General features: G+C 57.5%; 12 protein-coding genes and 1 non-coding gene across 13 annotated transcripts; 7 read left to right on the top strand and 6 right to left on the bottom strand.

The window, feature by feature from the left end:
• Positions 1-51: 51 nt before the first annotated feature.
• BO72DRAFT_510563 (salicylate hydroxylase) lies at positions 52-1,530 on the bottom strand (the record flags this gene model as incomplete). The annotated part of the gene is made up of 5 exons (XM_040949371.1): positions 52-422; positions 489-837; positions 894-1,115; positions 1,173-1,265; positions 1,315-1,530. The coding sequence occupies 5 exons, from the start codon at positions 1,528-1,530 to the stop codon at positions 52-54; spliced, it is 1,251 nt and encodes a 416-aa protein (XP_040800919.1).
• Positions 1,531-1,879: 349 nt separating this feature from the next.
• Positions 1,880-3,709, top strand: BO72DRAFT_510555 (MFS general substrate transporter; the record flags this gene model as incomplete). Its single annotated transcript, XM_040949370.1, has 7 exons — positions 1,880-2,035; positions 2,094-2,202; positions 2,267-2,416; positions 2,491-3,170; positions 3,236-3,301; positions 3,356-3,441; positions 3,508-3,709. 7 exons carry the CDS (start codon positions 1,880-1,882, stop codon positions 3,707-3,709), a joined length of 1,449 nt encoding a protein of 482 aa, XP_040800918.1.
• A 743-nt stretch (positions 3,710-4,452) lies between these two features.
• BO72DRAFT_430155 (NAD(P)-binding protein) lies at positions 4,453-5,657 on the top strand (the record flags this gene model as incomplete). The annotated part of the gene is made up of 3 exons (XM_040943099.1): positions 4,453-4,944; positions 5,021-5,243; positions 5,332-5,657. The coding sequence occupies 3 exons, from the start codon at positions 4,453-4,455 to the stop codon at positions 5,655-5,657; spliced, it is 1,041 nt and encodes a 346-aa protein (XP_040800917.1).
• Positions 5,658-5,954: 297 nt separating this feature from the next.
• Positions 5,955-7,239, bottom strand: BO72DRAFT_430150 (alpha/beta hydrolase; the record flags this gene model as incomplete). Its single annotated transcript, XM_040943098.1, has 3 exons — positions 6,837-7,239; positions 6,101-6,772; positions 5,955-6,028 (listed from the first exon to the last, which is right to left on the bottom strand). Exons 1-3 carry the CDS (start codon positions 7,129-7,131, stop codon positions 5,955-5,957), a joined length of 1,041 nt encoding a protein of 346 aa, XP_040800916.1. The 5' UTR covers positions 7,132-7,239.
• A 269-nt stretch (positions 7,240-7,508) lies between these two features.
• On the top strand, positions 7,509-8,835 carry BO72DRAFT_528211 (FAD-dependent oxidoreductase; the record flags this gene model as incomplete). The annotated part of the gene is made up of 3 exons (XM_040950163.1): positions 7,509-7,583; positions 7,642-8,542; positions 8,591-8,835. Exons 1-3 carry the CDS (start codon positions 7,518-7,520, stop codon positions 8,833-8,835), a joined length of 1,212 nt encoding a protein of 403 aa, XP_040800915.1. The 5' UTR covers positions 7,509-7,517.
• Positions 8,836-9,782: 947 nt separating this feature from the next.
• On the top strand, positions 9,783-10,933 carry BO72DRAFT_510541 (uncharacterized protein; the record flags this gene model as incomplete). The annotated part of the gene is made up of 1 exon (XM_040949369.1): positions 9,783-10,933. Exon 1 carries the CDS (start codon positions 10,007-10,009, stop codon positions 10,931-10,933), a length of 927 nt encoding a protein of 308 aa, XP_040800914.1. The 5' UTR covers positions 9,783-10,006.
• A 1,196-nt stretch (positions 10,934-12,129) lies between these two features.
• BO72DRAFT_448571 (MFS general substrate transporter) lies at positions 12,130-13,932 on the bottom strand. Its single transcript, XM_040944820.1, has 2 exons — positions 13,668-13,932; positions 12,130-13,620 (listed from the first exon to the last, which is right to left on the bottom strand). The coding sequence occupies exons 1-2, from the start codon at positions 13,814-13,816 to the stop codon at positions 12,315-12,317; spliced, it is 1,455 nt and encodes a 484-aa protein (XP_040800913.1). The 5' UTR covers positions 13,817-13,932; the 3' UTR covers positions 12,130-12,314.
• A 535-nt stretch (positions 13,933-14,467) lies between these two features.
• Positions 14,468-15,689, top strand: BO72DRAFT_477835 (acyl-CoA thioesterase). The gene is made up of 2 exons (XM_040947464.1): positions 14,468-14,696; positions 14,766-15,689. Exons 1-2 carry the CDS (start codon positions 14,583-14,585, stop codon positions 15,537-15,539), a joined length of 888 nt encoding a protein of 295 aa, XP_040800912.1. The 5' UTR covers positions 14,468-14,582; the 3' UTR covers positions 15,540-15,689.
• Positions 15,690-16,069: 380 nt separating this feature from the next.
• BO72DRAFT_379089 (DUF4246 domain-containing protein) lies at positions 16,070-18,038 on the top strand (the record flags this gene model as incomplete). The annotated part of the gene is made up of 5 exons (XM_040941338.1): positions 16,070-16,135; positions 16,192-16,265; positions 16,328-16,406; positions 16,455-17,444; positions 17,502-18,038. The coding sequence occupies 5 exons, from the start codon at positions 16,070-16,072 to the stop codon at positions 18,036-18,038; spliced, it is 1,746 nt and encodes a 581-aa protein (XP_040800911.1).
• A 471-nt stretch (positions 18,039-18,509) lies between these two features.
• BO72DRAFT_496807 (uncharacterized protein) lies at positions 18,510-19,667 on the bottom strand (the record flags this gene model as incomplete). The annotated part of the gene is made up of 1 exon (XM_040948654.1): positions 18,510-19,667. The coding sequence occupies one exon, from the start codon at positions 19,665-19,667 to the stop codon at positions 18,510-18,512; it is 1,158 nt and encodes a 385-aa protein (XP_040800910.1).
• Positions 19,668-20,891: 1,224 nt separating this feature from the next.
• BO72DRAFT_t151 lies at positions 20,892-20,998 on the bottom strand. Its single transcript has one exon. It is a non-coding gene; the product is annotated as a tRNA-Met (tRNA).
• Positions 20,999-21,304: 306 nt separating this feature from the next.
• On the top strand, positions 21,305-22,540 carry BO72DRAFT_528206 (M24 family metallopeptidase; the record flags this gene model as incomplete). Its single annotated transcript, XM_040950162.1, has 1 exon — positions 21,305-22,540. One exon carries the CDS (start codon positions 21,305-21,307, stop codon positions 22,538-22,540), a length of 1,236 nt encoding a protein of 411 aa, XP_040800909.1.
• Positions 22,541-22,711: 171 nt separating this feature from the next.
• BO72DRAFT_528205 (uncharacterized protein) lies at positions 22,712-24,497 on the bottom strand. The gene is made up of 6 exons (XM_040950161.1): positions 23,900-24,497; positions 23,815-23,851; positions 23,688-23,755; positions 23,260-23,633; positions 23,131-23,201; positions 22,712-23,062 (listed from the first exon to the last, which is right to left on the bottom strand). Exons 1-6 carry the CDS (start codon positions 24,080-24,082, stop codon positions 22,800-22,802), a joined length of 996 nt encoding a protein of 331 aa, XP_040800908.1. The 5' UTR covers positions 24,083-24,497; the 3' UTR covers positions 22,712-22,799.
• Between the last annotated feature and the right edge of the window lie 328 nt (positions 24,498-24,825).

The raw sequence follows: 24,825 nt of genomic DNA, 5'->3' as shown, positions 1-24,825 counted from the left end.
TTTTCATAATTGGTACGAAGTCGAAACTTGGTATGTACATATTACTCCCGTCTATCTACTGCCCTTGAGCTCCTCCAGGTGCACCTGCATGTTATACCCACAAACCTCCTCGATCGTCAACTTCCCCGGCCGGTCGGTGGACGAGCTCCAGCCGATGCGCTCGTTGAGGTCCTCGCGGGCCCGATAGCTGGCGGCTTGGATGTGCGTGGCCCGCGGCTTACGCAGTTGCTCGTACAGCTGCAGCCCCTCGGCCACGCTGTACTCCTCGGCGAAGGTGCGGTGGAAGATCAGCCCCAGGGCGCCCGCGTCCTCGAAGGCCATGCACGAGCCCTGCGACTGGTCGGGCATCATCGGGTGGGCGGCGTCCCCCAGCAGGCAGACCTTGCCCTTGACCCAGTAGGGGTACGGCTGGTGGCGGTACACTATTCGAGATCAGCCGACGGCTTTCTTCAGCCTGGTAGAGCGAAGGGGTAGGGGGGGGGGCCTACAGCGCCACATCTTAATATCCTCAGCATTGATCAGCAACCGCTGCATTCGCTCATCCAGCCCCGGAAACGTGGCCACCAGCTGCTCCGGGGTGGCGGAGATGTTCCAGCCATCGTCGCGCAGGTTGTTGTGCTCGGCCGGGTAGAAGCAGTAGCAGCTCACGACGTCGCCATCGCTGCAGGGGGACATGACGATCTTGTTGATGCCGATGCCGCCCCAGTACTCAATCGCGGCGTTGTCGATGTAGTCGTCCAGCCCGAGGTGGCGCAGCTTGTCGGCGCTGATGATGCAGCGGTAGCAGCACGAGGTCGACATGGCGAAGTCCGGGGTGATGCCCATCTGGAGGCGGCTCTCGGACTACATTAAGGATTTGACGTCAATTGTTAATGTTTGAGAGCCTAGAGTACAAGCGCCAGAGCTTGGGTGCGTACGCGAATGCCATCTGCAGCGACGATGAGGTCCGCCGACGCCGTCTCGCCGTTCTCGAACTCGATGCGACCGGCTTCCGCGTCCAGCGCCACGGCCTTGTGATTTACTTTCAACACGCACTGGGGACCGTCTCCCGGCACGTCGAAGGCGGAGCGGAGCAATTGTTGGTGGATGTCAATCCGGTGGAAGTTGTTGTACTCCTGATGGGGTCCATGTCAGTGGCATTAGGGCTGTGCGGGGGTGAATGCCCGACAGACCGTGCCAAACTTGGCCTTGTAGTCCCCCAGACCGTATTCTTTCTGCACTTCTCCGGTCGTCCAGTCGTGCATGATGAGTTTCTTGAGGATCACCTGTGTCTCGCGATGAGTACTGGCTGATGCCAGAGCAGGGGGGACTGACCGGCTTCGCAGCTTTGACATCCACCCCCCATTGCTCGAGGAAGCGGGATCCATTGGAGGCGGCGCTCAGCGAGGCGCCCACCTCCCCAGCGAAGTCATATCGCTCGTACACCGTGACGTGGTGTCCCTGACGACGTAACGCCACGGCTGCGCTGAGGCCACCGAGGCCAGCGCCGATGATGGCAATGTTCAGCGGGGAGTCAGTGCGGGAGGGCATTCTGAGTGTACAGATCAATATTTCAATAATGGTTACCGCTGAAGTTTGTCTCTATGCCTCATCGTCGAGTTCGAGGTTGTGCTATAAATGTATCCTGAGCATTTTCAAAAGAATGGATCATGCATCCGACTCTTATCGTGCAGCCGACGGCTCGTATCTGGTGGTTTAATTATCTATGCGACGGCCGCAGGACTAGTCGGAAGCTTATCGCCCTGGTTGCCTCCAGTGACAGCCAGCATCGATACCTCGTTGCAATACTACAGTAGCTACAATAGACCTTTATTAAACACCTTCATCATGCCATCCGCGCTCCTTGTCCTCCGAGGCTGCTACCATCGCTGCATACACCATGACAGACACCAAAGAGGAAAAGCTGGCCGCCGTCGACTACGGCCTCGGCGATCTGCACGATGACTTCGCCTTGTTGCGTCGGATCGACTGGCGCATCCTGCCGACCATGTTCTTGACCTACCTGCTGCAGTTCCTGGACAAGGTGGCTTTGAATGTATGTGCACCCTGGTGGTCTCGTCGGGATACCAGTTGCTGATGGCTGATGGGGCTAGTATGCCAACGTGATGGGGATGCAGGATGATCTCGGGATGCAGGGCAATGACTTCTCCTGGCTGGCTACGGGGTTCTTCATCGCTTATGCGGTCGCTGAGATTCCCCAAGGTCTGATGCCCTACTCTGCTGCTGCTGCTGCTGCCACCGTGTATCCGTCACTGACCATAAGCAGGCTTCCTGCTGCAACGATACCCGGTTACCAAGGTTCTCGGGGTCAATATTCTCTGCTGGGGAATCCTCTTGTGCTGTTCGGCCGCGGCGCAGAACTTCGCCGGGATGATGTCGCTGCGAGTGCTTCTCGGTGCGCTGGAGGCGGTCATTGGTGCGTCAGAAATCATTCCCTATTCGTATCTAATGTACCCTGAGTCCATTGCTCATCTGTTACCATGCCTACAGCCCCCGCTCTGACAATGTACACCAGCATGTGGTACACGCGCGCCGAGTCGACTCCGCGATACGGTCTCTGGTACTGCGGCCTGGGCACCGGCCAGATACTCGGCGGGCTGATCTCCTTCGCGGCGCAGCATACCGCGCCCACGCTCGCCTTCCACGGGTGGCGGATCATGCTCGTGGTTATTGGGGGAGTGAACATTCTCGCGGCGCTGCTGGTCCTCCTCGTACTCCCGGCCACTCCGGCCGCGGCGGGGTTTCTGAGCCCCAGCGACAAGGAGCGCGTGGCGCAGCGGCTGCAACAGGAGCAGGTCGGTGGCACGGAGGGCGAGAGAGGCCTGCGCCCGAGGTCGTTCCTAGAAGCATTCGGAGATTTGCAAACAGCCCTGCTCGTCCTCCTGACCATCCTGATCACCATCCCCAGCGGGGTCATCACCACCTTTTCCTCCATCCTGATTAAGGAGTTCGGGTACAACTCTAAGGAAAGCGCCCTGCTGAATATGCCCTCCGGGGTGGTCAGCATCGTGGCGACCATGGGATCGACCCTGGCTATTGCCCGAGGTTACTCCCGGTGGCTGGCGATCAATCTCCTCCTGCTACCCACCTTGCTGGGCGCGTGTTTGATGTCTTTCCTGCCGTCTTCGAATCAGGCCGGTTGTCTGGCGGGTATATATCTGGTGAACACGGTTGGTCTTCCCGGGGCAAGGTGATGTTCTGGTCGTGTAGAGATGGGTTGCTGACCAAGATCCAGACTGTTGCGCCGTTAGCTCTGATTTTCGCATGGACCGGTGCGAACTACAAGGGCTACAGTATGAAGGTAAGCCACACGCAATGCACTATTGCAGCACCAGCAGAGCTGACGACAGGACAGGTGGCGGGGAGTACGCTCGTCTCGGCCGGGTTCAGCATCGCCAACATCATCGGTCCGCAGACCTTCCAAGCCCGCGACGCTCCAGGGTACGTTGTACCGTTGTCTTTCATCCGTTGCGGTGTTTCTCATGCCGACCTCGCTAATTGAGACAGGTACATTCCCGCCAAGATCACCATCGTCGCCGTCAATGCCGGTGCCATTGTCATCTCCACCACGCTGCGGGGGGTATACGGCCGTCGGAACGCGCGGGCAGAGCGATTGGGTCAGTCTGCAGGCAGTCACATGGAGCGACGTCTAGAGGGGGCTGGAGTTGGGGCTGGGGGGGAGGGGGTCGACTTTCGCTATGTGTATTAGAGTTGCCAGTGAGAGGTGGTGAGTTTGGCTCGCAGGATGGTAGTACCTGCATACTATACCTGAGGCAGTAGCCTTTATCGTAATAAAGGACTGGACATTGTGTGATTCTAGTCTCATATACAAGACCTAAGACGTACATCCGATGCTGATATGAAACACTTTTCAACATAGTAGGCTTCCGACAGATATCAGAACAGGAAAAAAGGGGAAAAGACAAATCTTGCACCCGGTGTCTTAGTAAGCTACTGGACATGGTATATTTTGGAGTGAGTAGGATACCTCCAGCAACATTGTCTAGTAATCATTTCTTCTCCTTGTTCTGAAATATGTTGCGCAACTATCTTCCTTATACTGTTAGCATATATTCTGTGGACTCACGTTTCTGATGAACACCATGGATATCTATCATTAAGGGTGCAAAGCCCGAGATGTATAATGACAGTAGATCTCAACAAGAAGTTTAAACAAACCAAAATCCAAAAAAATTGAATCAAATATAGCACAGCGACCGAGGCAATGTACAACCGGGGCTTCCGTCTCCGCTTGAACCGCGCGGGGGACACCTGCTAATCTACGCGACGGGAAAGGCTCGATGCTGGACGGGGGAAGGGGACTTCACCCTGCGAACTATTTATAATTGCAAGCCGTGTAGAAATATGAAGGTGATCGAGAAGACTTCTCCTCATTCACTAATCCTGTCCAGACTTAAACCCGACATAAATCCTAATTCTTCTACAATCCAGATGCTCACCCTCGTCACCGGAGCCAACGGCTTCATCGCCGCGCACTGCATCGCCGCCTTGCTGCGCGCCGGCCACTCCGTCCGCGGAACAGTGCGCACTCCCCAGAAAGCCAGTGCCACTGTAGCTGCCCTGCTCGCCGCCGAGGTCGCCCCGCTGGACCGGCTGGAAATCGTCGTGGTGGCCGATCCCGCCGACCTGCAGCAATTCGCTCCCGCGGCGGCAGGCTGCGACGCCATCCTGCACCTCGCCTCGGCCTTCACCTACGACGCGCAGCCGGGGCAATTCGAGCAGCGACTCCTGCTCCCAGCGATCCAGGGCACGACCGTTGCGTGTGAGGCGGCACACCGTTTTCCGACCGTGCGGAAGTTGGTGATCATGTCCTCGTTCGCGGCTGTCTACGACGCGGCGCAGGGCTTGCAGCCTGGACGGGTATACACAGAGGAGGACTGGAGTCCGTTGGGGTATGAGGAGGGGCGGGACACGGAGAATGTGGTATGTTCCTTTACTCTGTCCCTTCAAGTACAGTCCATCGTTGCTTATTCTGGTCGATGCATGGTTGACGACTCAGGCCATCGCATACCGCGCATCCAAGGTCCTCGCCGAACGGGCCGCCTGGACGTACGTAAAGGAGCACGCGGTGGACTTCCAGCTGGTCACGCTCTGTCCTGGAATGGTGTTTGGGGAAATGATCCATCCGATACCCTCGCTGGCGCAGCTGAACGCCAGTAATCGGATTGTCTGGGAGGTGGCGCAGGGGGGACGCGATGTACTCCCGCCGACCAAGGCTCCGGGTAAGAAGCCCTACTTTTCTCTTCAACAAACCAGAATGGTACAACAACTGTACTAACCTCGATTCTTTGTGGTTGCTGCGGTTGCTAGTCTGGGTAGATGTGCAGGACCTGGCCGACACCTGTCTCCGCGCATTGACGACAACCCTCCCCTCGCACCAACGGTTCCTGGTCACCGAAGGGGCGTACGACACACAGGAGATGGCGGATGTACTGCGCCAGGCCGTCCCCGCTGCCCGAGAGCGTGTTGCGGTGGGCAGTCCGGGGCATCGGATACGGGACACCCATTACGCTTGCGATGCTGGAAAGGCGAAGCAGATGCTCGGGGTCCAGTTTCGGGGTCTGCGCGAGTCGATTGTTCCTTTGGTTGAGCAATTGTATGCGATGGAAGCTGCTCAGGGGGGTTTGGAGTCATAGTTACCCCCGAGGTCAACATGTATGACAAATAGCGCTTGAAGATTATCTTTACTATCGCTAGAATGATGATGGTTTTTCTTGTCGGGTTTCTCATATTATCATCCCGGTTGATATTATCATCTTGACTACTGCTGTTGTGGGGGTATTGACATTGCGGTCTCGATCTCTATCTCTTCTGCTTCCTCTGCTCCTTAGTCTTGTTCTCGTCGCCCCACAAAGAACAGAGACAGAGATTGATTCACTAAGGATATACATTGTTGAACTTATTACATCATGAATCCTAGGTTGGACTGCAAACTACCTCACCTCATGCAACGCCGCCTTCACATGCCCAGCAACCAAATCAATGAACTCCCGCGCCTGCCAGAGATCTATTGCGCTCCAGTCAGCATGCCAGAACACCCCACATACGCATCCACCCCACCAAGAAGAAAGAGACGCACCTTTATCCATATGCATGAACGGATGCGGCACCCCCTCGAACCGCCGCACCGTAACCTCACAGCCCCCCTCAATCAGCTTCCGGGCGTAAGCCTCGCCCTCATCGCGCAACGGATCACAGCCCGCCGTGTAGATGACCGTGCGCGCCAGCCCGGTGAAACTCGGCGCACTGAGCGCATTCGCATACCACTTCACCTCGGCCCTCTGCTGCTTGCGCACGGCCTCCTCCGCGCTGAGACTCCGCCACTTCAGCTCATCGAACCACTTCAACCGCGCCCAGTTCAGGGTCGGCGCGAACTCCATCGCCTGCATGGACGCGAACGGCGACTCGGCGGCCGTCGCGTAGACGGAAATATCGTCGATGACGGGGGTCCCCACCGCCACCAGCCGCAGGGGGATGCCGTGGTCGCGCGCCAGGTGGGCGAGGATGAGGGCGATATTACCCCCGGCAGACACGCCCCCGAGGGAGATCCGGCTGGTGTCGAGGCCCGGGAACTGCGCGCGGCCGGCAGACGACGCCAGATGCTGCAGCGCCGCGAAGGAGTCCTGGATGCCGATGGGGAAGGCGTGTTCGGGGACCAGGCGGTAGGCGACGTCGATGACGGCCACTTGGGCTTTCACGGCGATGTGCTTGCAGATGTGCGATTCGGTGTCGAGGTCGCCGAGGCCCCAGCCTGTGCTTGTATTGCCGTTAGATGTCGGTGCTATATGTTAACGAGAGAAGGGAGCAGGGCGCACCGCCACCGTGGAAGTCGACGTGGACGGGCCAGGGTCCAGGGCTGTCGGGCTCATATACCCGACATGGGATCCGATCCCCCTGGTGTCCCGGGATCGTGGTGTCGTAGACACGCGCAGGCTCCGGTGCAGGACCGGTGCCGTAGGAGTACAGCACAGAATACTTGGATCGAAGGACGGCGAGATCGATCGGCCCGCTCGGAGTGTGGGCGACATGTTTGTTGTAGAGGTCGACAAAGGCAGGGTCGAGATGCGGCAAGACGGCCGGGTGGATGGGGTTCAGGGCTTCATGAGACATGGCGATGGTTCTGGTGTGTGCGAGTTGGAGGACTTACGAGAACCAGGGTGCTCATGGGCTTAAATCACGTCCTGCACCAGAAGCCATTGCCGATTTCCGCGTCTATACTCACTCGCAAGCTGATATGATAGGTTACGGTAGGTTCTGGGGGGCTTCCCCTCTCATCTCGGCAATTCGCTGCGTATCATGGATGCAGCCAAGCCACCCCCGCATTTGCGCTTATCTATGCGACGGTCCGACGAAACGCTATCCGATAACACGGAACAGCAGATACGGGGCAGATTGCCCAGCCGATGGTACTAAGTACTAGTATATGAAGCGGGGGGGCGGCAAAGGGGCAGGACCCAGGTGGCTCGTAAGTATCATCAGCCAAGTTTCCCATCGCCATGGACCCTATTTTGATTGTCGGAGCAGGCATCGTCGGGCTGACGCTTGGTCAGGCTCTCAAGAAGGTACCTTACTGTACCTACACACTGCCAGGTTTTTACTGCATACTAAATCACAGGTTAGAACAACATCCCCTTCCGCATCTACGAGCGGGACGCATCGCCGCATGCTCGCGGGCAAGGATGGGCCATCACCCTGCATTGGGCCCTGGAGTACATCCAGCAAATTCTCCCCGAAGACACATTACAAGCCATCCAAGCTGTACAAGTCGACCCGCAAGTTGCCCAGCACGACGACGGGAACTTCCTCTTTATCGACCTGGCGACCGGCGCACCCAAGTTCAAGATCCCCCCCAGCACCCGCTGGCGCGTCAACCGGGAGAAGATGCGAGGCGCCTTGCTACGCGGGATCGAGGAGCATGTCCAGTGGAACGCGCAAGTGGTCGACATCGAGACCCAAGGGACTGCTCTTCCTCGCCTGGCCCTAGCCGACGGCACGCACGTATCCGGACGGTTCGTCATCGGGGTCGAAGGCAGTCGATCGCTGGTGCGCCGCGTGCTGCGCCCAGACGCATACCTCAACTCCGTCCTCCCCATCCGATTCACGGGGGTAGCCGTGGATCTGTCGCCGGAGGAGATCCGCCCCCTGCGGGCCATGGACCCGCTGCTCTTCCAGGGCTGCCACCCCAGCACGGGGGTGTTTTTCTGGTTCTCCGTGCTCGAGACCCCCCAGAGCAACGGCACACAGGGCAGCTCCGACGGGGAGCGCTATCGGGCGCAGATCTGCATGTCGTGGCCGGTGAACAGCGAGGCCGATGAAGTGGCGGCAACCGATGCAGAGCGACTCGACAATATGAAACGACGGGCGGTCGGCTTCGTGCCGTTCCTGCGGTCGGTCGTGGAGGAAATCCCGTGTGGAACGCCGGTGCTGGAGATTAAACTAGCGGATTGGGAGTGTTTGGACTGGGATAACTGCGACGGCCGGGTCACGCTGGCCGGAGATGCGGCCCATGCCATGACGATGTGTAGGTCGTTGCTGAAGAATGTTGAAACTGTCATGCTGATTCGGGCAGATCGCGGCGAAGCCGCCAATCATGGACTACTAGACGCCTTTTACCTCTCACAGGCGCTGCGACAGGTGTACACGGAGGGCCGAGGCGCGAAAGAGGCGCTGGATGAATATGAGGCGGAGATGCGGTCCCGGACGAGACGCGCCGTCCGGCTGAGTCGACAGGCCTGTCGCGATGCGCATGCGTGGGACCGGTTGAATGAGGACTCGGCCATCTTGACTAAGAGAGCTATTACGGGAGAGGCCTGAGGTGATGGCATTGGGTGAGTTTTGACTTTCGGTCGGGCGCATGTAGATTCAGCGTGATGTCCGCGATGAACAGTGAGGAGTAGTACTTGGCTTGTATGTGAAAGCTTGCTGGGCTGCCTGGTAATACCAGTCGCAGACTTTGCCAGGCGCAATGATATTGACTGTATGATGAATCTAGAATAAGACACCCCAGAAGAATATCTCCAGGAAAAAAGACGACGTAGCGAGGTCCGGGTTACTAGGAATAGGCCAATTGGTCCTCCTCTGGCGTCTAGCTATGCGATTGTCTTGATTATTGAATTGTGCTTGTCAAATGGGCTTTCACTGGGTCTCACAAAGTATCAGTATATATGCAGACTTGGAAATTGTCCTTGAGTTTGTCAGAGACAACAAGGCATATTTGCAGAGATGCGTGAATTATAATCCTACCTTCCTTGTGGCCCTAGATTCGGTCCTTCCAATGTCCTCACATTCGCCTCGCCACATTCTACCAGTAATCCCTGAGGGATCAGTGAGTGTCTGATAGGTGCTAGCTGGATCAATTACTCTTTACAAAAATTCATTATTGGGCAATGAGTTCTACTTACTTCAGCAAAGTTTGGGTTTTACTATTAGTGTTGAAGAACTCGGAGCACACGTGACCCGGGTGGTTCTCGTCCCATCAAGGGAAAAAAAGACCATATAAAGCAATAGTGGAACGATTCAAGTGGACTAAGCGGAATTAGGAGTTTAGAGTGACGCCGCTTGTGGTTCGATGTAATCGAGGACGACTGTTGTGTTTCAATTCCTGGCGATAATGAGACAGTCACGGAGTTAAGATGGTCTGGCGCGGAGATAGCGGGGGTAAGCCGATGCTGACTGCCTACCGATTCCCTTCCACAGCGAATCCGCGCAGCACAGCAAGTAGTATTCACCGTACGGTACATCCGAGAATGCATTCTTGCCCTCGGCTTGCCGCGCATCGGGGCTGAGATCAAAGAGTGTCAGTCAAAATAACCGTAGAAATCACGTATCTACCGAGAGTGTGATTCGCGCTGCTCGATCCTGCATATTTTCACCCGTGATTAAGTTGTCCGCTTGATATCATCGGAAATCTATCACTTGACTCCCTAACCAACCATACTCCATTCCGACGAATTTTCCCCTAAAATCATTCAGTCACTCCAACCCCATGCAGCCATTTCGCATCAAGCTATCCAACGATGGGACTGTAACAGGCTTCCATTCAACCCCCCCAGCATCAGCATCCCATCTACGTTACCGTCCTCTGATCGTCGGACTTCATGGTGGATGCTACGACAGCCAGTATTTCAAGGGCATCCCCGGTTACTCTGCCCGATTGAGCAGCGAAGCCTTCGGGGCACCATTCGTGGCGATCGACCGTCCCTCGTACGGGGGCACAAGCTCGATTCTTCCAGTCCCAGAAGGAACCGACTTCTACCGAGAGACTGGCCGCTGGCTGCACCAATACATTCTGCCCCAGATCTGGTCCGACTTCGGGATACCTAACGACTGCCACTGCATCGTCTTGCTCAGTCACAGTCTGGGAGTCACGGGAGGTATCATTGCGGCGGCTCTCCACGCGCAGGATAATGCACCGCGATATCCCCTGGGCGGTCTCATCGCCAGCGGCATGGGCAACACGCAGCTGCCGGCAATGAGGGCCAGCAGCCCATCCTTTGTGTCCATCAACGCAGATCACGTCCAGTTCCCTGGGGAGTACAAGGACGCAGTGATGTTCCGACCCGGAACCGCGGCGGCAGAGGTTCTGGGCCTGTGTGAGCGCCTGAACGCGATCTCGCCGCTCCCAGACCTTGTCGACTTCCCGACGACCTGGCTGCCGGTGTGGAAAGAGACGTGGGCATCCCAGGTTCTGGTCCCGGTCATGTTTGCGCTGGTGGAGGACGATCCATTTTTCACCACAGACGAAGACGAGCTCGACACGTGTGTGCGGGCATTCAAGCGCAGTGCGCGTGTCGATGGGAGTCTGGTTCGAGGCGCCCCGCATTGCATGGAGCTCAGCTACTGGTCCCAGGGATGGTATGCCCGGTGTTTTGGGTTTGCTATGGAGTGTGCTGCAGGTATGGCAACTCGTTGATAGGAGGTTTCCGTATGACACGGATATTAGCGATTTTGAAGGGAAGCGGCGCGGCGTGTTGTTGGATCGAATTCGAGATCTTGTACTATATACTCAACGCGAAGGCATGCTTTCTATCCAGGTAACCCGTGCGGTGAAAGTAGTAGACTGTGTTGTAGTGTGTAATAATTGAAACCCTCATTTATGACAGGAAGTATGGATCTAAAACCTATATACTGGCCGTTGTCTCATGCGCAGTTCAGAGGGAGGCAGTCGGCAAGCATGGCGACAACTGGCAAACTGCCTATCACAGGGGTGGAACCCCGATGCTTCGAAAATTGTTCATGCGGTGAGAGAATATTCACCTGGGGGCAGCACGACTGGTCGAAGGGGTCAGTGATTGTAATAGACAAGTATTCCTCTCTCCTCCTCGAATTGGTGTAATAAATGGGAAACTTACCGGCTGTTGCAGCTGCTTTTGGATCTCAGGCTCCAGCGCATTGACCACCATCTGAATATCCTCCGCCGGCAGCGGAGCTGGGATGGCGATCTTGGTGACGGTGTAGATCGGATGGGGCGACTTGAATCGCCGGGTGCCCCACAGTGACCCCGACAGACTGACATCGATCGCACAAGACACCCAGAATGGCTCGGAGGCATGCTGCAGCAAGGTGGTCCGGTTGCTGCTGCAGGACTCGAGAGTCAATGCCAACTCTGAAGATAATGGTGGCTCACCGGCCCTGGTCTGGGTAATCGTCAAGGGCAGGTTGAAGATGTTTCAACTCCTGCTCGCCAGCGATCGGGTCGATGTCAACATGAGGCACAAGCAAGGACGGACGCCTATCACGTACGTGATCGAGTATGGGCGATTGGATATGACAAGTCTCTTGCTCGCAAACCAGGCCGATCCGGTTCCCAAGGATTCCGGGGGCTGGACCCCGTTATTTTGGGCGGCTGCCCACGAAAGACAGTCAATTGTCGAACAACTCCTTGGGATCAACAATCTGGACGTGAACGCCATGGATGCTTCGGGTCGCACAGCGGTCGTTGGACTGCAAGGAAACGCGCCCAGCTTCATGGCCACGATGCAGTGGTTCAACTGCTGGATAGGCACCTTGCTTCAACCTAGATGACATGAAGTCCGAGGCCATCATAAAAATTACAAGGCGAAGACGATCAGGACTGGGTGGATAGATTTCGTCGCCTGATGGAACTTATCAATGAAGCACAGGAGTCCATTGCGGGTTTTTATGTAGCAGTATAGTCATCTTTTCGAAGACGCTGCACATCTTTCTAGCACTACCACTTCTTGGGAGGAATCAAGCTTCCAAGGAAATATCTTATAAAGCGGAACAAACAATAGCCTCGCAGCACCACCTCAATCCCAGCGAAGGGACAGACCTCACCGCTGCCACTTACTCCTACTCCCCACCCCACCCATCCCCACGAACGCCTCAACCCTAACCCAGACCACCGACATCGTCGCCGCAAACAACAGCGCACTCACAAGCACCGACATATTCCGGAACGCCCCGGGGGTCTCACTCCTCCCACTCCGAATTAAGACCCCGCCCACAGGCGTCCCAATCATCGTCGCCATCCCGCGCACCATATACAGCACCCCATTGACAGAGGCAAAGTTTTGCGCCCCGAACAACTCAACCAGACTCGCGGGGAAGAGCGAGACGTACGCACTGGCAAAGATGCCATACAGCACGGTGAACGTGATGAACAGATCCTTCGACTCGGTGGTCACCCCTGCGACCGTGGACGGAAGCCAGAAGGCGACGGTGGAAATCGCGCTCAGCAGGGTGGTTAGCAGCAAGGCATTCAGCCGTCCCATGCGGTCAGCCAAATACCCAATGACCACCTTCCCGACGGCGTTACAGGCGTTACTCAACGCAATGAAATTGGCACTGGCAGCCGTGCTATACCCCAGGGTCTGAGCGTACGAGGCATAGAAGAAGACGGGGGTGTAGTATGCGGCCGCCTGGAACACCGCGCCCAGGGCCTGGGCGATGAAGCGGCGGGAGCGCGCCACGCGCCAGTCGACGAGGGGCACCTTCAGCAGGCCGTGGACGCGACTGCGGCTGCTGCGAGCGGAATTCTCGATCTCGATCTGCGTGCGCGTGCCGGGCTCCCAGGCCATGGCGCTGCTACTGGCCGAGATCAGCGTGAAGGAGACGGCCCCCGTCAGGCGGAGGGTGTTGCGGAAGCCGAGATGCTCGACGCAGGCGGTTAGGGCTGGCGCCCACACCAGCCCGCCTACCCCGGTGCCCGCCAGGATGATCCCCATCGCCAGTCCGCGACGCTGCGTGAACCACCCCGGGGCGATCGTCACGGCTACCATGTAGCAAAGACACGTTCCAATCCCGTTGAGGACTCCCTGCGCGAGCTCGAAGTGCCACAGCCGCTGCCCGAAACTCGCTAGCACGAGGGATAGCGCGAACACGAACCCGCCCACGAAGGCGACCCCGCGCGGCGGGAAGGCTTTAGCCCACGCCACGCTAAATGGGGCCCCGATGGTCATTAGCGAGCACGACACAGTCCCGATCAGGTCGATTTCGGCCGGCGAGGCCCCTGTGAAGGGAGTATTGGGTTGGTGGGACAGGTTCTCGTAGAGGGCTTGGTAGACGCCCCAGGCGAAGTTGAGGCCGCAGCAAGTGAAGATGATGGTGAAGGAGGAGAGGACGATGATGATGAATTGTCTGGCTGGTGAGCTTTGGTCATTGGGAGGAAAGCAACTATAGCTTACTTCTTGGAGGTTTGAGGAATAGTCTGATTGAGAGTCAGGGTTGGCGGCCCCGCAGACCGTCTCCCAGTGCTTCTCGCGCTAGACACGGTGGATAACTCGATACTTTGGTGCTCCACCAGAGCGTCTCCCGAGGCGTGTGGCGGAGGCATTGTTATGTCACGGATATACCTCTTCGATGTAGTTTTGAGCCTACCCTGTCGAAGAGATTCGACAACCGTAGGCTATCTACTCGAGCGTTAAATGAAATGTATGTCGATCAGCAGAGGAAGAAGTGCGGGAGGGTGATATGACTCAGACGGCTATTCCCGCGGGGGAAAACGGCGAGACACGGCTATGCTTGCATGCAGCTTATTATTAGGGCTAGTAGAGCATCGAATTGTTTACTCTCGCTTAGGTCACCCGCATCTTACTCATGAAAGGAGCACAATGTCTGTTCCAGCACTTCCACATTGTTGTACAATATTTAGATGACAGCGGGAGTGACGTTTGACTCCGCTGGCTGGCTGGCTGGGCAAGGCGATGCTAATATAAGTATTCCTAGCGTGTTGTGGATCAGCACTCGGTATACTATAGAGCTAGTGGTATTAGATTTTATCCCGCTCTATTAGATTTAAAGAAAAAAGATACACATTTTTTGCTGAACTCGGAAATCAAATCCACTTCCTCCACGCCCAGTCTAGAACCATCTCTAGTCCAGGCTCGACGTCATCGGTCAAAACAGCCTCGGCCCCTCTGATTATCTTATCAGCTCCGATTGCCGAGCCGGACCCACCGCCAGGAATTTTTCTCCCCTGAAAATGGCCCCAACCCCCTTGAGGCGCTGTCGATCATTCTTCCGGCTTCAAGCCCTTGCATTCACTCTTTCTGTTTTTTTGCCTGTTGTGCCAGTTTCTATAGCGCTACACATTCCTTGCGATGGAGGCCATTCGCTCATTCGCCAGCTGCCTCTGGGAGTCGGCTACCTTCTGGAAAACAACTGCCCTGGTTCTGGCCTTGCTGAACCTTAAGACGTTGCCCCTGGTGTGGCATGTGAGTGTCACTTTTCGTTCCTGACAACCTGCCAACCACCTGTCACTAACTACCCTCCGTGCTGCGTAGATCCGCGTCTACCGCTACTTCTTCAAATATGGCTACCTGATCACCCCGGCCGTCGAGCAGCCCGCCCGCCCGAGCACGGAGATCCTCAGCCCGCTCAGCATCTACTCGCGGGCGCCCGTGATGGAGATCGACTTCAACATGCACAAGTCCAACTCGACCTACTTCTCGGACCTGGACGTGTCGCGCACGGCGCTGATGTCCAGCATCGTGGTCAAGGGGGCCGCCCTGCTGGAGAAGCGGCTGGAGCAGCAGGGCAAGAAGGGGTTCCTGGGGTTCATCCTGGGCAGCGTCTACACCAACTTCAAGCGCGAGATCCCCGCCTACACCAGGTACGAGGTCAAGTCGCACATCGCCAGCTTCGACCAGAAGTGGATCTACATCGTCACCTACTTCCTGAAGCCCAGCGGCAAGAGAACCGTCGAGGAGGATCCCGAGAAGCTGCTCAAGCGCCTGTATGCCGTCTCCATCAGCAAGTACGTGCTCAAGAAGGGCCGCTACACCGTCCCGCCCACGGACGCGTTCGAGGCCGCCGGGTACACCCCGTTCTTTGCTGCTGCCGCGGACACGAACGGCCATGCGACGGGCGCGCAGAACGGCCATGCCAATGGTGAGGTGGTGCAGCGCAAGGAGGGTCCGGCGGGAGACTCGGCGGAGTGGGAGCGGTTGAAGACGGAGATCGATCGCGGATTGACGGTCATTCAGCCGATTGTCGACCAGGAGGAGAAGCTGTTGGAGGATTACGTGCAGAAGATGAGCCGTCCTGGGTTTGCCTAGGGGGGTACGAGGTGAAAGTGAGATTCGAGATGGGGTGCATATTAGCCGGTATATAGACTAGAGTATTGTTCAGCATATGATAGATATAGATTAGATGGAATGCATGATTCTGCAGCAGTACAAGAGCCAGTGCCTGTGCTGATGCCTGGGTGTCTACTCCGGAGCAGGTGCCTGGAATACCAGGTATCACTAGACTGATGCCTTGCGACCCGGAATTGCCGAGGCGTGTCTTCGGCTGCCTGCGGATGCCTGAATCGCCAGGTATCACACATCGATGCTTGGCGGCCCACCAATGCCGAGTGATGCCTGGCGATGCCTGGAGGTGCCTGGGGTGCCTGGCAGGCAGAGACTGGGCCACAAAAAGGGGTCAAGGCAGCGAGCCACCGAACACCCCGTTCCTGCCTCAGGACTCCCATCCCGGCTTGGATAAAAACATGCAACAACCAACTCGATACTTATTGAGTAGTAAATCCTTGCTACCACAACTCCATCACATGTACACTCGTTTCTTTACTAGCATTGCAGCAGCCATGACCACTTCACCTGCACGGATCGAGCTCCCAGGCTACGGCCTTCCATTGAACCACCCAGTCCCGGTATTATGCCTCACCCAGCCCATGATTATATTTCACTCTCAAGCTAATAAACCCAGGCTAAATATTCCTTGAAAAGAGTAACACTGCCCAATGCACTGGATAGCAAAGATATTTATGACGGCTACATCGGGTAAGCATCTGCAACCAAGTACCACACCAAATGTAGCCGTCGCCGACTAACAGTCCGCTCAGCAATCTCCTCGTCCACCGCGAGATCCTCATGCTGCAAATCATGAACACCATCTCTGAGAAGCCCAACTGGGACCGCAAGGTAAATCACCAGCCAGTCCGAGAGAGAAGCATTCTAACCCCTGCTCAGGTATTCGACGAGGAAATCACGGCCAAGTGGCGCCAGGAGATCGCCGAGGCCGGGCAAGACGTCACCCCCACCATGGTCGACGCGATCATTGCCGAGATGAGGTGGAAAGCAAAGGTGCTGCAGGAGGAGGGGACGTTCGCCCTCTTCGATCACGTAGGGGTCGTCCGGTCTGACACAGCCATCCCCAAGGACCTTCAGCAGGCACTGCGGGACGCCGTAGCGCCATTGGAAGACATCCCCGAGGAGGCGAAAGACTACCACCCAGGCTCAGACAACAAGGTCCTCGACTTGGTGCATCCCTCGCTATTTCCGCTCGTCTACGGCCGCACGCGCATCCTGCCGGACCGCACCATGACCATGGCCAGCTGCCTCGAGCACCTCGGCCACGGGGAAGTGCTGCCCGTGCCCACGGACGAGGAATCCAAAGGCCAGGGTCGCGACCTGCACTGGCGCTGGATGTCTTCGGGCTACAAGGTCTACAGCCAGAAATTCCAATGGCTTCCGTGCGACGTGGAATTTTCTGACAACGGCGACTGCCGCATCGTCTCGTACATCAACAACCTCCACCCGCGGCGCCATCAGAGCCTGTACGCGGTCGTCGAGAACGTCATCGCCCGCGCCATCCCGCAGTGGAACAAAAGTCTGACCAGAACTCGGCAGCACGAGAATGCCCGCATCCTCTACGACCGGGTGGAGTACCTGGACCGCTCGACCCCGGAGCCAAAATGGGAGAGCGACAAGGAAGACGAGGAGGGCTATGAGGATGACTATCAGCAGCGCTCGGATGCATGGTGGAAGGCGCGCCCCATCAAGCTCCCGGAGCCTCGACCCACCTTCGTGCCTCCGAAGGTCTCCTACGAGGGGCCGATGGATCTGCGCGAGAAGTTCCGTGAGACCGGGCTGCAGGTGATCGTCAAGCTGGCGAACATCGAACTGACGCCCGAGAAGCCGACCTACGAGGGCGGGTCCTGGCACATTGAAGGGCAGCTGGTACGTCCCTCCCCTCACCTCAATATCAAATGATGCTAAAGCTTACTTCCACTGTAGAATGAGCGAATCTGCGCCACAGCGATCTACTACTACGACAGCGCGAACATCACGGAAAGCCGCCTCGCCTTCCGCCACCGGGCCCAAACGATTTACGACATGGGCTACGAGCAGGACCGGCACGAGTTCATCCACGCGGTGTACGGGTTCGGCGCGGACGTCGACGGCCACAACGACAGCGCGCATTTCACGCAGGACCTGGGCAGCGTGGTCTGCCACGAGGGGCGTCTGGTCACTTTCCCGAACACCGTGCAGCACCGTGTGGCGCCGTTCGCGCTGGCGGACCCCACGAAACCGGGCCATCGCAAGATCCTGGCGCTGTTCCTGATCGACCCGCACCGTCGGGTGATCTCCACGGCTAACGTGCCGCCGCAGCAGGCGGAGTGGGCGGGTGACCAGGGGGCGTTGGCGCAGGGGTTGATGACCATGGAGGAGGCGAAGTCGTATCGGTTGGAGTTGATGGAGGAGCGGAGTGTGTTCCAGGACAAGCAGAATGACGCATTTGAGACGGGCTCGTTCTCGCTATGTGAGCATTAGGGGTATGCCAGGGTGAATGTAGTGTACATGTACAATGAAATTATTCTGACAGCTTGAGGAGATACAGCCGGATGGGTTTCAGAGATAACTGTGCACCGTGCAGCGCAGGTAATCACCACTTGTAGTCGGGTCTCTAGCCTTTCACTTGGCGTTAAGCATCGTCGTGATCCATAGTCTGCAATTGGAGGAGTCAGGTTCAATTTCCTACACACTGTTCTTCTTCAGCTACATAGCAAGAAAGGCCCTGGATGATATTTCCATACCTGGAGTAGAGTATTAAGACGACTGAAGAAAACCCTATACAGCAAACCAAGAACAGAACAATCTGGTATGTGACAAATATATACCCCGCACGCCAACCACAGCTGCAGCCTCCATCCCTGACTTGAAACGATATCAAATCGGTGCCTCCTCCATTCTCTCAACCACGCCCTTCACCCCCATCGCGTCGAACCTCCCACCCTCTCTTCCCTAAACCCTTACCCTCACCCCTCCCTCCAAACCTCCTCCATCTAGCCCATCCACCCCCTCTCCAAATGCCATTCCCATCCCCTCATGCCCAGCTTTAAACCCCCCAACCACCCCCACCACCCCCAAAATCTCCTCCACGCGCCGATGCGGGAACGCGGCCCCAAGATTCCACGGAAAAACCAAATGCACCCAGCGATGCATGCGACAAACAAAGGTGAACAACGCCCCAGTCAACACGCGATACTCCTCCTTACAGGCCACCCTCCCAAGCCCCCACAAATACACCTCCCCAATGACCCGCATCTCCTCCAGCCCCAGATCGACCAACATATCGAAGGTATTGAAACTGACCACCAGGAACTCGCGGGTCATGCGCTGCACCACCGCCAAGGGGAGTTCGGGGTACAGCGAGATCTTGAGCAGACGGTAGAGGACGTCGCCGCCCAGATGCAGGAGGAAGGATTTCAGGTGCACCAGCACGGAGAAGTATTGGGCCCCGGTGCCGGCGCCGCTGGGGATGAGGCCCCATTTGATGCGGTGGATGCTCGGGGGCATGTGCTGCCAGATGGTGGTGGTTTGCGTGGTTATGGTGGTGAGGGCTGAGTGCCATGTTTGGGGCTGTGGAGGGGTTGTGGTTGGGAGGGGTTTGTCGAGGGGGCGGGAGTGGTTGTTGTCGGATCCTTGGGGGTGGTCCCCCGTCGTGAGCTTGAGGTTGTGCTTGGGTGGGCTGTGAGGGTCAGGATGCAGGCTAACGTGGATGGTGAGGAGGGAGTGGCGCGCGCTGGCGACGGTCTGCTCGTACACCAGACGGCCCAGCTGGACGAGGGCGGGCAGGTCCGCCGCCTCGACGTCGGCCACTTTGTTCACCGGCGCGCTCTCGGTGACGCGCCCGTAGGTCAGGCACAGCGAGCCCCCGACGGCGTTGAGATAGACGGCCCCCGGGTGTCGCGGGACCAGGTGGTCGCGGCCCAGGTGCACGATGCGCGTCGGCAGCCAGAAGGCTTCGCCGGAGATGACGACGTGGCCCAGGACGCTCTGCAGGGGCAGGTGGGCGACCAGCTGCGCGGCCACGTCCGGGTTGTCCGCGGCGAGGAGCTTCGCGCGGAAGGAGAGGGCCGCTTCGGGGCAGTGGAAGTATAGTAGCTGGGGGGTGGACATGGTGATTCGGTCGGGGGTGCGAGTGATGAGTTGAGGAGTAGGGCTTCGACATGAACTGAGGGTGCTGTGTTCTCACGACCCTTGGCGCTATTTAACTATATGCTGAGATCTGGTCAGCCCCGATTGAAGAGAGTCATGTTCTCCTTTTCCCTGGATATCTCAAGGGGTGATAGGTGAAGGTATTGATGTCTGTGTAGTGTTGGATTGCACACTGCCAATTGACCGGTCTAGGCCTTGCCGGGAGCCCTAACTCGATGTCTTGGATTTTTGCGTTGAGGCACGGGCCTCCACGCAGTCTTCCAGCTCCGTTGAGAGCCTAATGGGATCATAGCGTCTGCACAGATATCTCCTCGGCTTGCCTGTCTCCAGCTGCGACAAATGGGGCTTCGGGTGTACGAGCGGTGGTCAATTCCTCCGTCGGAGGTAGCCGAGTCCAGGATGGGCCAACACTGACGCTCGAATGGTTTATGCTACGGATGTCTTGCCTTAGGTGCGTTGTAGTGCTCTTTGTTATAAGGATGACCTCAAACGGCATGGAGGGAGGTTTGAGGAAGAAGAGCAGACTGCGAGTAGCCAGGTCCTCGCGCAACCACTGGCAGTCTTCACGATTTGGGATCCTTGTCTGACCTTGCACTCGATATATGTACATTGTTGAGGCGGCAGGATAATCATTAGCCGCTGAGCAGGATATTCTATCTTTACCTAGCTATGGAGAGTATGATGGGGGTGCCAATGGTATAAATTGGGGAGGACTGCAGGACTCGGTCTAGGGTCAGGGGTGCTATCCTCTGCAGTGGTGGCATGCAGATTGATTCAATTGCTCTAGACTCTTTGAGTGGATGTCCGTTGCCAACTCAGGGGCATTTGAGACATGGGTTCTTACAAGCTTCAATAGACCCCGTTCTTAGTCGGGATTTGTCGAGTGACCTTTCAGTCCGTGCGTAGAGAAAGATCAATCGTCAGAGGCAGCAGAGTCGTGCTGGTTCAGAAGCAGGGGGTTGACGGTAAAGGGGGCGATGTCTTCGCGTTAGTCCTTTGATGTTGTTGGGGTGGGAGTACTGACATGGCAGCAGGGATGAAGATAGGGGGACGCGGGTAAGGTCAGGGATTGTGAATACTCAACAATTTATCTAATCGCACGATGTGCATTGACCTTTCAATGCGCGTGCCCTACTCTCTTCCTATGCAATGGCCGGACCAGAAAAGGCAACAAGCAAAAACACATGTCCCCAGGGAGGATCGAACTCCCGGCCTTGGGATGTCCTGGAAGTGCGACTTCCAAGTCATATTTGCATATGAGACCCACGTGATAACCACTACACCATGGAGACCGCTTGTTGAAGTCGGCAAAAATGTTGTCAATATGGACAGGGGTGAGGCGGAGGCCGACCCATCTCAGCCAACTATACACTCGGGACCACAACACTCCACCATCTCACTACTTTGACTCGCGTATTCGGGAAGCTAGTCAACATACTCCAATATGTCTGAGATATTGCCTCGTCACCTCCAAGCGAGCCAGGCATGCACTGTTGACGACGTGAACGAGAGATATATAATTTCCACCCGTACCGTCCCTGACCCATCTGCAAGCGAGCCCTGATACAACCCCATTCCTACCCATGCCTTTCCCTGTCATGGCCTCTCCACCACCCCGCGTGCAACACCTCCAATCCCAGATGACAGCCCACAACCTCGACGCCATCATCTGCACCCAACCCACCTCGACCTTCTACCTCTCCGGCTTCAACCCGATCATCTACTCCGACCCCGTCCTGGTCATCCTCCCGCGGCAATCCGGCCCCATCCTCCTGGTGCACGCCCTCCGCAGCACGCACGCCAGGTCCAGCGCCTGGACGCCCACCATCCACCTGTACGGCACCTGGGGACCAACCCCAACCCTCGCACCGACCTGGCCCGCCGCCCTGACCACCCTCCTGGACGGCTGCGACCTCCCCACGCACCCGACCATCGGCATCGAGCACGACACGCTCCCCGCAACCCAACACACCCTCCTCCGCCACACGCTCTCCACCGCCACGCTAACCAACTGCACGCCGCTCCTCCACGCCAGCAGGGCCATCAAAGACCCCGATGAGATCGCCCACACCCGCATCGCAGCCACCCTCGCCGAGAAAGGGATGGAATCCGCCATCGCCGCACTCGCGCACCCCAGCACCAGCGAGCGCGACGCCGTCCTGGCCGCGCTGCAGAGCATGCACGCGCACTGGGCGGTCCACTACCCCAGCGTCGAGATCTGCGACTTCGGATCCCCCGAGGGCGGGGTCAACAGCGGGTTGACGGCGTGGGTGCTCTCGGGCCCGCGGCAGGCGTTCGGGTGCGACAACCCGCTTCCCCGGGTCCCGCGGCCCGGGGAGAGTGTCTCGGTGTTTGTGTGGGCGGTGGCCAACGGGATGCACGCGGAGCTGGAGCGCACGGTCTGGATCGGCGAGGTGGGGCTGGGGCTGGGGCTGGGGGGTCTTTCGCCGCGGCGCGCGATGCGCGATGCTCTGGATATCCGGGCCGAGGTGTTGAGGCTCCTGAGGCCCGGGGCGGCGGTGCGGGAGCTGTACCGCGCTGCTGTACGGGGGTATGAGGTGAGAGGGTACGCGGCGTATGTCCCAGGGCGGATCGGGCATTCGGTGGGGTTGGGGCCGCATGAGCTGTTTTTTCTTGAGGAGAGGGAGGAGAGGATGCTGCAGGCGGGCATGGTGGTTGCGGTGGAGGTCAATATTCTTGTCCCTGGAGCGGGGGGTGTGTGTGTCCAGCTGTCGGATACGTTTCTTGTGACCGCGGAGGGGTGGGAGCGGTTGACGCGGTTTGCGGAGGGAGAGGTGACGGTGAGGGCTGATGGGGATGTGACTGTGGTGTAGTCGGGGTTATGAGTCTACGAAGAAGTGTAGTGGGTTTGAGGTAGGGGTTCTCTGTGCGGAAGTGTTAAAGATTGTATCAATGGAAGTCACGAAGGTGAGGATTTAGATCGAGATCTTCCGTGTGAAAGTGTAAAAGTTTGTATGAATGAGAGTCACGAAGGGTAGTATATACATCGACCGTCAATCCCACCAACAGACACCAAGCCCTCCCCTGAGGCCCGACCCCATGTTCTGGATCCCCTGCCTGAGGGCATGCAGGCTACTTCCCCGATTCCACACAAACACTATGCCCCGTAAACCCACTATGCTGCGTCCCCCACGGATCAAACAGGGTGTCATCGGTCGAGAACCCCTCCTCCGGCGGGGGGTTCAGCTCGCGCTTGCGCAGCTCCGGGCTGGGCTGGCGCCACAGCCTCCTGCTGGCCCCGAGGTGGAACAGCGGCCGCAGATGCGAGAGACAGGCGGCGATGATCCCCACCGCGGCTTCGGTGCACGTCCACACCGCCACGGGGGCTTGGTTGTCTGCTCGCATGTCGACAGGTTAGCAGCCACACCGGTTGCATCTCGAGATCTAGGTTGGGGATACGCACAAGTGATATCCGGTCCAGTTTCGGTGATGTGGATCATCGCGACCAAGCGCACGATGTCGAAGATCAACGTTCTGCACCAGCCCGATCAGCACGTAGCAAATATCTGAAGTGAACCAAGGGAGCACGTACAACACCCCCACCAAAAACACCCCCGACAGCAACGCCCGCTGCGTCTTGGCGATCGGCAGCGCCCAGACGCTCTTCAGCGGCATCACGAGCAGCACCACGTCCGTAACGATGTTGGGAATCTGCTGCCCGTAGTAGAAGGTCGCCGGGTCGATGCAGCGGCCGGGGATCTCACGGTGCCAGAACTTGGCCACGGGGACGCAGGACAGCACCCCCGCGACGCTGACGCCCACGACCCAGAGGACCACGGCGGTGGCCACCAGGGTCACGGCCACGGACATGCTGCGGGCGGCAAAGAGGCGCTTGTAGGAGGCCAGGATGGAGAGTTTGATGAAGGCGATACACAGCGGGTAGACGAAGCCGTTGGACCAGCCGATCTATGGGTTGGTCAGGTTGATGTGGAGGAACTGTCACGATGAGGTGGGGCTGACCTGGAAGTAGACGTCCAGGTTCTTCTGCGGGATCATGGTGATGTGGGATCCTAGACCGTTCCAGAGGACTGGGTACAGTGGAAGTGGTTGGTTAGATTCAGCGATCGGCCGGGCAGGGTAGACCTACGGATGACGACCCCGATTGAACAGCCATATTTGAAGATCTAAACCACGGTTAATTAATGTCCAGGAGATGCGAGGTGAATGCCTACCAGCGCAACAATAATCAGATAGTCGTCCAGGTACAGGCGCGTGCCGTTGACTCGGCGCGCCACCAGACGCAGCACCACCGCGATTGTCGAGAGAGCGAAGGCAAACGGCAGGGCGATGATGACGGATCGTCGCAGCTGCTGGTTGGGATGGTCGAAATCACCCTCCGTGGGCTCGGAGGACATGGTGGGAGACGATGCGATACCGATCGTATCGGCGATGGCGGCTGCAGGTGATGGGTTGCAGAAGCGGTGGGTGGCGGACGAGATTTGGAATCATGGCCCGGGTCGCAGCGGACGGGCGACCTGATGACTATTTCTGCAGCGGCTGTTTTGGGGAGAAGACCAGGGAGTGGGGGATAGGGGCTTGCGATGTATCGCGATCGACAGGGACATGACGAGAGAGGGGGAGGCCGCGGGTGATAGATCAGATTCGTGGTGTTCGACAACTCCGAAGGTTGGTGGCTGTCAAGAATAACTGGATGAAGAGTGAAGGATAAACGTCGGATTAAGGTTGCGTATAGCCGCAATGGGACAATGGGTTGAGCAACCTGAGAGCCAGGCGCAATGTAGGGATGGCCCTTGCATTGTTGGATGTCTGACTCGGCACAGGGTGCTGGGTTGAGTCGCGTGGCCGAAGGAAAGGGACTCGACCTGTCAGATTCGCTTAAGAGGTTACATCTACATGCAACCCCCTCACTTGGAGAAGAGTGGAGCCCGGCATTGGTCGTACACTACCGAGCTGGCTCTAGGGTAGTCGGTTGGTCCGTCTTTGAGTTGGGTTGACGGAGTAGCTGACCGTACGTGTAAGTTATTCTCTAGATGATTCTGTGTATACCTAGCAAGTAGGTACTAGGTAGTATATATCCTGGCCGAGCAGGGCTGGACCCATACACGTGACTCGACTGTGCACTGCATAGCTTACATAA

This window comes from Aspergillus fijiensis (genome assembly GCF_003184825.1).
Source record: "Aspergillus fijiensis CBS 313.89 unplaced genomic scaffold BO72scaffold_26, whole genome shotgun sequence".
NCBI lineage: Eukaryota > Fungi > Ascomycota > Eurotiomycetes > Eurotiales > Aspergillaceae > Aspergillus > Aspergillus fijiensis.
Note: the sequence above shows the minus strand (reverse complement) of the source record. Positions and strands in the feature narration are given on the sequence as shown.

What these genes read in the sequence shown, in the direction of transcription:
- BO72DRAFT_448571 (XM_040944820.1), bottom strand. Translation starts at nt 13,816, where the DNA reads ATGCCTCCGCCACACGCCTCGGGAGACGCTCTGGTGGAGCACCAAAGT. An exon ending in ATTCCTCAAACCTCCAAGAA is followed by an intron (nt 13,621 to 13,667) that starts GTAAGCTATAGT and finishes CTCACCAGCCAG; the next exon opens with ACAATTCATCATCATCGTCC.
- BO72DRAFT_477835 (XM_040947464.1), top strand. Translation starts at nt 14,583, where the DNA reads ATGGAGGCCATTCGCTCATTCGCCAGCTGCCTCTGGGAGTCGGCTACC. An exon ending in CGTTGCCCCTGGTGTGGCAT is followed by an intron (nt 14,697 to 14,765) that starts GTGAGTGTCACT and finishes CGTGCTGCGTAG; the next exon opens with ATCCGCGTCTACCGCTACTT.
- BO72DRAFT_528205 (XM_040950161.1), bottom strand. Translation starts at nt 24,082, where the DNA reads ATGTCCTCCGAGCCCACGGAGGGTGATTTCGACCATCCCAACCAGCAG. An exon ending in TTCAATCGGGGTCGTCATCC is followed by an intron (nt 23,756 to 23,814) that starts GTAGGTCTACCC and finishes CACTGTACCCAG; the next exon opens with TCCTCTGGAACGGTCTAGGA. An exon ending in GTGTTTTTGGTGGGGGTGTT is followed by an intron (nt 23,202 to 23,259) that starts GTACGTGCTCCC and finishes GGGCTGGTGCAG; the next exon opens with AACGTTGATCTTCGACATCG.